Raw genomic sequence first — 10,597 nt, 5'->3', positions numbered from 1 at the left:
CGCCATTATAATGTGTGGACCTCAGGGGTACCCGGAAGTAAATGTAAACATCCCCGCTGATTTGGTCTATAGAGAGCCGCAGGTATGGGTCCGGAAAACATGGATGCTGCTAACACTCCCGGTTCTTCACTGTTTTCTGCCTATGGGATTTTTGAATGGGTTTTTGGCGCGATGCTTCAAATGAGGTCTGTGGTTAACGCAAGCTTATTCAAACGCGGACCAGTGTTCAGCAGGATAATCTTCACACACATGAGGACCACTTTCATGAGTTTTGAAGCTGTTACGTGCCGTTAAAAGGGCGGCTAGCTGTTATCCCATTCAACACTGACTGTTTACCCCTCTGATAACTAAAAACTGAATAAACATACTTAAAAAAGAAAAGGCGGCTAGCTAGCAAACGGCTAAATGAGACTACACTGTTGAGTCGACGGGGATATTATACGTCAATAACGTCATCACTTCAAAGGACGAACACGGAAATTCTCTTTCCCTCACCTGGTTCAGCCCGGGGTAATCAGTGCACAGCAGCGCAGTTCTGGATTAGCTTAGCACAAGCTTCTTACTTCTAGGGCTTGCATTTAAGCTTCAAAACTCATGAAAGTGGTCCTCATGTGTGAAGATTATCCCACTGAACACTGGTTCGCGTTTGATTAAGCTTGCGTTGCCCAGAGACCTTATTTGAAGCATTGCGCCAAAAACCCATTCAAAAGTCACATAGGCAGAAAGAGTGAAGAACCATGAAGTCCGGGACTTCCGTGTTCCGACTACACAAATACGTCATCCCTTCCTGCGGCTCTCTATTATTACACAACAAGATTGGAAAACTGAAAGCGTGTTTATTTTAGCCTATTTATCTCGTTAACATAAATAATACTAATTGCATTGGGGGGGAAAATATTTGTGATTAAAATAATGGTTGTTGGTACGTATGTCAGACCCCCACAGGTGTACTGTATGTGTTCATGGGGTTTCAGACTCCTCATGGGAGCTCAGCCCCCATTGGCCCCCACATAACTCCAACCCTGGTTACCATAAGTCACTATCTGATAGTGAGTTAACACAATGGTGGTTGAGCGTACGGCACATTGATGGAAGCCTTTGCATTTTCAGGATTGCAGCATTTATGAACTTGGTGTCTGTGGTGACACAGGGTGGGCGGAGCTAACACAATAGACTCACTCCAGGTGGTTACAAACTGACTACATAATGCAAGACTGTTTGGATCGTACCTGCAATTACCACTCATCCCCAGAAGGTGTCACCCAAGAGAACAAAACTGACATCTTAGAGATTATCACTTGAGTATTCTTTTGTATAAAGTATTAACTTATCCCAAATGGTAACGTAAGCATGGAAGCAAACCATTTCTGCTATAACATGCTGTCAACTTGAGAGCATGTTAAATGTTCTGGTGTGAGATTTGGTCTGCCCTATAAACTGAGATTACTGGAAGGAGGGAGCATTCTCACAGGTCCTCCCCCCTCTCGGAGTATAAGAGCAGGTTGACTCCAGATGGGGCACAGACAGACAGACAGACAGACAAGATGCCCTCCACAGACAGACCACAGACACTGAAGGTAAGTCAGAGACCTGTCATTCCAGCTTAGTTTATTGTGACAGCAGAACAGAGTCAGTCAGATGTTTCTGCATTTCCACAGCAATGAAGGAATGAGACGCAACGTTGCTCCTCACAGACATTCTGTGTGTGTCTGTGTCACAGATACTGTCATGGATCTTTGGACAGGCTTTGTACAAAGGCTTGAAAGTTTGGAAATGATGATTTTGAGGTTAGGAATATGCTTGCATTCAAATATACAGGCTACCCCTTGAAAAATGCTGGAGTTTCAACAATCTGGTTTGATTAATCACTCATGTAAGCCAAATATCTATTTTTTTTTAGCTCAGCACTCATAAGTCTTCTGTTGATCCCTTACTGTGGAAATTAGCAAGCATTAAAAAATTGTGTTCAAAACATACAATCACCGTTAATATGAAGAGCTGGTAAAATAATCTAAGTGCCGATATACATCCATTGGTTGCTGTGGGTATATATACTTTAAACAATCATCCTATTTACTGTCAACTTTATTTTTCACGATTGCATTTATACTAACAATTTAGATGTGATGATAAAGGCTTTGAGAGTCTGGACATGTTTGGTTTAGGTACCTTAAAACGTGCTTTTTGATATAGCCTCTTAAAAAGCTGCGAGAAGAAGCCTGTTTGGATCAAGAGAAAGAGAACAGATTCAGGCAACCTGCAACCACAGATAAATGCACAGCCATTGTTTAGATTCTAGAAATGTATTGGGCATTTCCATTGCAATTATTGAGAGATTTTGTCATCAAGATCATTTATAATGTATTATTGTATTATTATTTGTCTTTAGATCAACATGATAGTGCAGGGGTTCCCAACCTTTTTTTGCTTGTGACCCCAGTTTGACATCACAAAAATCTAGACAGACATTCAAATTCCAGTACAACATTGGTAATATCATCAGTGACATCATCAGTGATGTCACATGTAACAGTATGCTGAGTTTTTCCCTCAGAATTCTGACTTTCATCTATGAAATCTGACTTGAATTTCAGAATTCATCCCCCCCCCCTAATCCAAGTCTCCCTAATCCTCTCCGGTAGCTTTAAATTGTGTGTGGTGAAAATAATAATAAAATAACAAATAAATTTCAGGCAACCCTATTTGAATTCCAGGCGGCGACCCCACTTGGGGTCACGAGCCCAAGGTTGGGAACCACTGTGATAGTGGTTCATTCACAGGCAAAATTGATAAAAAAAACAAAAAAAACATTTTGAACGAGTGTGACCCTTTCATTTGTACAAACTTACAGTAAACTTCAATACATGCAGTGAATGATGTTTTAATAAGCTGTTAAGCCAGGTTTTCTTCCTGGGGTGTTTTTCAGATGTGTGTGTTGTACTTGACCATGTGCCTGGCCGTGCTGCCTGCCCCCTCACAGGCAGCCAGGCTCCGCTGTGGCACTGAGCTTCTCACTGACCTCATCTTTGTGTGTGGTGACCGTGGAATCTACTTAGGTAAGTCTGTCCTTGTCAAATATGTCTATTTTCTAGTCCAGTTGGTTCTCAAACTTTTTTAAACTTCAGTAGCCCTTTCCCTGATTTCTGAATCAAAGTACCCCCTTTATCTGACTACAACATTTTGCTTAGAAAACTGCAAGAGAAAACTATAGCATATGATGCAATAAATGAATGATAACAGCCCATTTTGAAGAACTAGGGTGGAGACTCTGGAGATGATGCGCCATGGCTGCAGTTATAGAAATCGCTCGCTCTGCGGGCTGCCAAAATCATGGCAGACAGACAGACACCGCCCACCCACCTAGGCGCCATCATGCAACTGTGCGCCATCGGCTCATACTAGATCACAGTTGCTCGAGTGACATCACTGATGACATCACAACATTTGCTCGAGTGACATCACTGATGGCATTTATTTTAACGTTTCATTTTCAAGATTCACTTTAATAGCCACAGTAAGTAATCAGATTACAAACGAGGAACGGGGGGGGGGAATAAATACTGGGCTAATGGTGCGTTCATGTGCTCCTCAGATATATCATATTTACCAGCGGTGGCGTGGTAATTACGACAGGACACCGTTTAAGTGCTCTTGGTCGGAAAGAGCAACAAACCAGGACGCCAGAAGTAAGGTTGTTTTCTCGTGGCTGGTGTTTTCTTACCAATAGTGGGTCATTATGGTATAGCTACAGGACATAATGTGCAACTACTAAAATAAATGATAGCTATGAACAGAATAACGATATAAATATTTTTTTTTACAGTCAATTGGTGACACGGACACGCAACATCACTGCTCGTAAACTCGTGTATCATCGAAATCTCCGAAATTCCCACTCGTAAATACGACAATGAAGGGGCCGTTCATGTGCTCACAAGCTGTAAGCACCGTAAATACGATATATCCGAGGGGCACATGAACGCACGATAAGCCCCCAATGTCTTCAGACCCTGCCCCTGCTGTACAGTTCCAAAACAAACACAGCCAAACAATTACACTCTGAATAGAACAGTGGCGTAGGCAGAAATTCAATTATGGGTGGGCCTGGATAAAATTGGTGGGGCAATTGCATGACGAAATTCCTAGATGTCATGAAGTCGTCATGCATTAGACTCTGGAGATGATGTGCCCTGCGTTTTTAAGCTACAAAACCATTAGCTAGCAAGGCAGCAGCAAGTTTGCCTCTAGAAAACAACCAATTAAAAAAAAAAAATGTGGGGTGGGCCAGGGGAAGAAGTGGGTGAGCCTGTGCCTACCTGGGCCCACCCTTAGAAACGCCCCTGGAATAGAAATGCCTACAAATCAATCAGCTGTTCACATTGAGGCCATTTACACCTGGCGTTAACATGCTTTTTCTGTGATCAGATTGCAATCAGATTGTGTTTTATCACTTGAAAGTACAGGTGTAAACACCCCCAAAACGCATTGAAGAAGGATCGCAATCTGATCGGCCAAACCACCACCGTAGGTGGTCAGGGATGCATTGTGTAGAATGTGTACACATTGATCACAAGTGTAAATGCAATGTGTCCTCTCAATCTGGATACAGCAACTTTATGCGGATTGAGAGGACACCCATTTCTGCCATCAGATTGCAATCTGATTGCAATCTGAAGGCAGAAAATGCATGTTAACACCAGGTGTAAATGGAATCAGGTTAATGTGGTCAAGTACAATCTGATTGCAATCTGATGGCAGAAAACACATGTTAACGCCAGGTGTAAATGGCCTCATAGTCACTAAATTATGGTGTAAATATTGGAACTGGTTTCATTGACTTCCGTTGTTTTGGAGAAGGCTGCTTTGGGGTTGTGCTGGCAACCGAGTCCCTTCCTGTGTGTTAGATGTTGTGATGATGTGTTAGATGCTACTAGAAACAGACAGCGCACGCTGCTCGGGCTCGCCCGCTGCACTGACAGCGCTCATTTTTAACGTGCCTCGTTGGTTCGCACATACGCAGTTGAGCAATTGTGGGCCACGCCCTCACCTTATGATAGTAGTTAGATGTGTTTATGTTCTAACTGGCATGGGGGGGAGGAGTTAGATGTGTTCATGTTCTAACTGGCATGGGGGGGGGAGGAGTTAGATGTGTTTATGTTCTAACTGGCATGGGGGGAGGAGTTAGATGTGTTTATGTTCTAACTGGCATGGGGGGGAGGAGTTAGATGTGTTTATGTTCTAACTGGCATGGGGGGGAGGAGTTAGATGTGTTTATGTTCTAACTGGCATGTGGGGGGAGGAGTTAGATGTGTTTATGTTCTAACTGGCATGGGGGGGAGGAGTTAGATGTGTTTATGTTCTAATTGGCATGGGGGGGAGGAGTTAGATGTGTTCATGTTCTAACTGGCATGGGGGGGGAGGAGTTAGATGTGTTTATGTTCTAACTGGCATGGGGGGGGAGGAGTTAGATGTGTTTATGTTCTAACTGGCATGGGGGGGAGGAGTTAGATGTGTTTATGTTCTAACTGGCATGGGGGGGGAGGAGTTAGATGTGTTTATGTTCTAACTGGCATGGGGGGGGGAGGAGTTAGATGTGTTTATGTTCTAACTGGCATGGGGGGGAGGAGTTAGATGTGTTCATGTTCTAACTGGCATGGGGGGGGAGGAGTTAGATGTGTTTATGTTCTAACTGGCATGGGGGGGGAGGAGTTAGATGTGTTTATGTTCTAACTGGCATGGGGGGGAGGAGTTAGATGTGTTTATGTTCTAACTGGCATGGGGGGGAGGAGTTAGATGTGTTCATGTTCTAACTGGCATGGGGGGGGAGGAGTTAGATGTGTTTATGTTCTAACTGGCATGGGGGGGGGGGGTTACATGATGACAGAATTGTCATTTTGGGGGGACTTATTGCTTTAATGGCGGTGACTTTCAGCTCCCAGATGAACACATCATATTGTGCATTGCATTGTCCAGGTAGAACTACTTATTATGTCAAATTGCTGCTTCTCAGTTTGATATTACACAACATTTGAATACCAAAAAGTGTGTGCAACTGATAAATCAGTGAAGTGTATAATTAATACAGAGTATAATTATAAGAAATCAAGCCTAGACTCAGGAGTGTCATCCACATGCGTTTTCCCCATGGCTTCACGTCGGACAGACAGACAGACAGACACACACACACACACACACACACACACACACACACACACACACACACACACACACACACACACACACACACACACACACACACACACACACACAATCAGACAGACAGACAGACAGACAGACAGACAGACAGACAGACAGACAGACAGACAGACAGACAGACAGACAACACACACACACACACACACACACACAGTCAGACAGACAGGCGTTCAACCAGCGCTGCAGACCGGTTCACAGATTCCCCCCACCCCCAGGATGGCGAAGGCATGTCCCGCCCTACTCTGCCTCTGATTGGATGTCTATGGCTCTGGTAGCAAATACTCTCAAAACGCCACTGAATGACTGAAACGCTAGCTCTTGTTAACATGTACAAGTCACTACCAAATTTACAAGCTATCCAAGATACAATACTATATTTATTGTCACTCTGTTGTATAAAACCGGAGATAGCCTGTGTTACTAGCTGCTCTAGCTGCTGTATCTTACCTACTTTTCACAGCAACAGGGACGTGCAGAGAACATTAGAGGGGCAGGGGCTCAAATTCATAAAAGGGCACTACAGCCGCCGTCCGGAGGGCGGCGACGGAAATTTGAGACAATTTGAAGGCCAATTTAGGGGTATAACTCATTTTAAATATTCAGATTTGAACCAGATTTAGAGGAATATCTCATTTTAGGATGAGACTTGTCACGGAAAAATAACTCCATAACTGAATAATATTAGTATATAAAAGTTGCATGCTGTTGCAATACTGTTGTGAAATCATTTAAGCATCAATATTTATTTGCTCCTTTTCTCCCTTTAGGCTGTTGTACTACAACAGATAGCAACACAGGCAGAAACATTGAACGATACTGAGTGAGGCTTGTAATTTACCATGCATTTTAACCATAATTCTAAAAAGCAAGACAGAAGATTTAGATAAGGTGTATTAGAATTTTTTTTATTTTTTGCTGATTCAACAACACAACATCCCTTTCCAATAGTGTAAAGTAAAAAATATTTTCAAGAGCAACAATTCTGCATTTGTTCCCTATATTTTGGTTATTTATTTATTGGGTGATTTATTTATTCATTCATTTTTGGGTTCATTTTTGGGTTGGTGCCTTCAGGGGCGGTTTAGAAAAACACTGCTCCATGCAGAGGCCTATTACAAATGGTGCATTCAAGGCCAAGAGAGCTCGGAAAAGGCATTTCTCTTTGAATGCTGCCTTCAGTGATGGCATGGAAAGGGCATTTCCATACAAAGCACCATTAGAAATGCATTCATGGTCAGGAAAGGGCACTTTTTATTTTATTTTTTCATGTGTCTGAGCTGTTTGTTTTGTTCATGTGTTGTTGGAATGAAAATGAAAAATGTATTATAAAAATAAAAATAAAGCACTTTTTACAGACTGAAAAAAATGCAGGGGCTCAAGCCCCCTTTCATGTCTATGTGTGCACGTGCCTGCACAGCAACTGCCTATTTTATATGCAACATTATTATTTATGAATACAAAATATTTAAATTGGAGTGTGTCTATTAATTACACATTGCCATACTTGGTAGCTTTGCTTAATTGTACAAAATGATATTGATAATGATTACACTGATGTTTCAAAGCGCTAAGGGCATGGTTTGAAGGAAACTTTGATTGATAGGAAAGCTGTGAAACGGAAGTCCTCACCGTGTTTAGTGTGTCGTTTCTCTGTGTGAACATCTTGGCTGTGTTCTCCACTCTGGCTGGAGGAGTTCACAGCCTACTCAATGCAACGAGGCTGGTGATTCAAACCCTTTCACCTACTTACTTCTCCCCTGTTCTGACCAAGGCCACCGTCACCATCTGCTATCAATGTGATATCACTCCTCCACCAAAATGGCAGCGCAGAAGATTGAGCCTCTATGGCACGATAGCTTTATTGTTATAACACATCTTATCTGACACCATTTTAGCTTGTCAGATTTGGAAGCAAACAGCAGTGGAGTAGAAAGCTTCTAAAACCAAAAACACCAACTGCAAAAAAAAATGAAACTAAAAAATGAAATAAAAAGAAATAACAAAAAAATAAATGGATGAAGTCATTGTGCGGGCACTTCTTTTGAGTGCAAAAGTTTAAGAAGGCAAAGTAAAAAGCTTTTTGTATATATTTCAGCACATTGACTTTTTTCTCTCTCAAAGGTGAGGAAGATATTGAAGCTAAGGAGTGACTGTGGACTGTCATGTTTGCTGTTTTTTCTTCCACCAGGAAAAGGCACCTGGTCTGGTTATGGTGCTCGGCCCAGAGGGAAGGGCATCGTAGACCACTGCTGCCGACCCACCGGCTGTGACCTGCAGCACCTCGAGATGTACTGTGCCAAACCCAAGAGCCAACATCAGAGCACCGCATCCCCCACCACCCAACAACCCAACAACCACACAACAATAACCACACAACGACTCAACAACCCACAGCTACTCATGGTGAGTCCAATCATAATTCCTCAAGTCATGTCCTCAAACCTGTACATGTGCAAACGTGGCCTATCTCGGTCAACCTCAAGGCCCGCGGGCCAAACCCGGACCGCCACCTGATTTGATGTGGCCTTCGAGAGCTAGCAAAAAATACAATTTGCGTAATACAATTCTAATTCAAATTAGTTCTAATAGTTGCAGTAGGCTACTAGTTGTGTGTTTGCCTTCGGGGGGTCTCCTCTCCCACGCCCCATGCCTAAATGCCAATGTTACTATTTCACAATTTTCTAAGAGAGAGTGTTGTTTCCCCCCTATACTTCTGCTTCCAAAGCTAGTTATTAATTAAAACCAATAATAATTGAATAAGAGGCCATTATGTAATAACAAGTAGCCTAGATACCTTTATATGGCGTTACATTTACAACCAGCCCTTTGAGGGCAAGCATAATGCTGATGTGGCCCGGGATGAAATTGAGTTTGATAGCCCTCTATATTATCCGTCTATATGAGAAACAGAACAGGTGAAGGATGTTTTAGCTCCAATGGTACACCCCAATATCCCAATATTTCTGGCAATCCATATTTACACTGTTATATGGTAGGGGCGCTGTTACGTAACCTTGTGAAATAGTACTGCACTTTCAGGTCCCAAAACAAGCGAAGAAGGAGGTCCGTCGGAAATCGTAAGGAGAGGATAGAGTTTTTACGGCTCGGTGGAGGCTGTCAAAAGAAACAGCATAGGTTGAGGCGACGTCTCGTCATAGACGCACAGCTCCAGGTTTACACATGCGGAGCGGTGGACAGCGAGCTACAGCAACACCACCTGGACAAAGACGGTCGAGGGAGAGAGAAAAGCAGAGAGAGGACTAAGGGAGAGACTGTGAATACGTGTGGTCAGGTCAGGTCATTATGGTTCAGGGTACAACCCCCCCCCCCCCCCCCCCCAGTGATGTCATTCAAGCACAAATGACATCTCATCACTATGGTGGCCCTTCGTGCAGAAGAGGCACAAATGTTGTGCTTGTAGACGGATAGAACAGAATAAAATAATGTAACATTGCTCGCGACATCCATTTCCACTGTTTCAAAAAGCCCTCTGTGTTCCAAAGTGATCCCCTGTATCTCCAGCTTGTTTCACTATGGAGGATAATGGGGGGAAAGAGTGTCATTTGCTGTCATAGGCTTGTTAGCGATGCCACTGTTCTACCAACTCTCTTAGAAATCTCCATATGACTGGTAGGCGGAGATCTCCGTTTTGTTTTGTTTTGAATATTTTATTTTAAATTTTAACAATATACAAAAGAAATGAACAAGCTCAGACACAGGAAATGAAAAGAAAGAAAAGCATACATATAATATCGACAGTTATTATAATATGGTGCTACCATCCATATAGGGTGCCTACGCAAGGGAAAGTCACCCACTGCCCCCAACCTCGTCGAGGTCGGCTACAAACGGCTCCCAAATAGTTAGAAACTTCCCAAGTGAGTTGGTTCTCAGGGATCTGAGCCTCTCCATCCTTTTTCCTATTCCTCATCCTCTTTCAGAATGAGTTTTTGTCCCGTGTCAGAGACTGTTGCACAGCTCTGGGGAAGCCCGGAGAGGTCTCCGAGCAGCCGAAGATGGCGTCTGGAGATGAAGGGTTATTTTGTAGGAGGCAATGTAGACATGATGGCCTTTAGAGTGCAGAGATCTCCGGTTGTCTGGCATCAGCAGACTAATGTCTCTGCCAATGAATTATCGTCTAACACGTTTGGTGTTTGTTTTCCCACAGGAGCAGCAGTTTGAAGCAGTGTTTCAGCGGAGAGTTCTGCAGCACCTGGGGAGCCCCAACAGCCCACAGAGAGAAGCCTACAGGAGGAAAACACACCGCTCATTCAGAGCCTGAGTATCATGAGGAGCACGGACACACACACACACACGCACACGCACACGCACACGCGCACACACACACACACACACACACACACACACACACACACACACA

The 10,597-nt window shown here is 43.4% G+C and overlaps 1 protein-coding gene across 1 annotated transcript; it reads left to right on the top strand.

Moving 5' to 3' along the window:
- Positions 1 to 2,947: 2,947 nt before the first annotated feature.
- Positions 2,948 to 10,498, top strand: LOC310795012 (uncharacterized protein; the record flags this gene model as incomplete). The annotated part of the gene is made up of 4 exons (XM_083657034.1): positions 2,948 to 3,056; positions 8,405 to 8,619; positions 10,158 to 10,214; positions 10,385 to 10,498. The coding sequence occupies 4 exons, from the start codon at positions 2,948 to 2,950 to the stop codon at positions 10,496 to 10,498; spliced, it is 495 nt and encodes a 164-aa protein (XP_083513160.1).
- Between the last annotated feature and the right edge of the window lie 99 nt (positions 10,499 to 10,597).

The sequence above is a fragment of the Poromitra crassiceps genome, assembly GCF_964638095.1.
Source record: "Poromitra crassiceps genome assembly, chromosome: 20".
Lineage (NCBI taxonomy): Eukaryota > Metazoa > Chordata > Actinopteri > Beryciformes > Melamphaidae > Poromitra > Poromitra crassiceps.
This window is presented reverse-complemented; position numbering and strand designations above follow the sequence as displayed.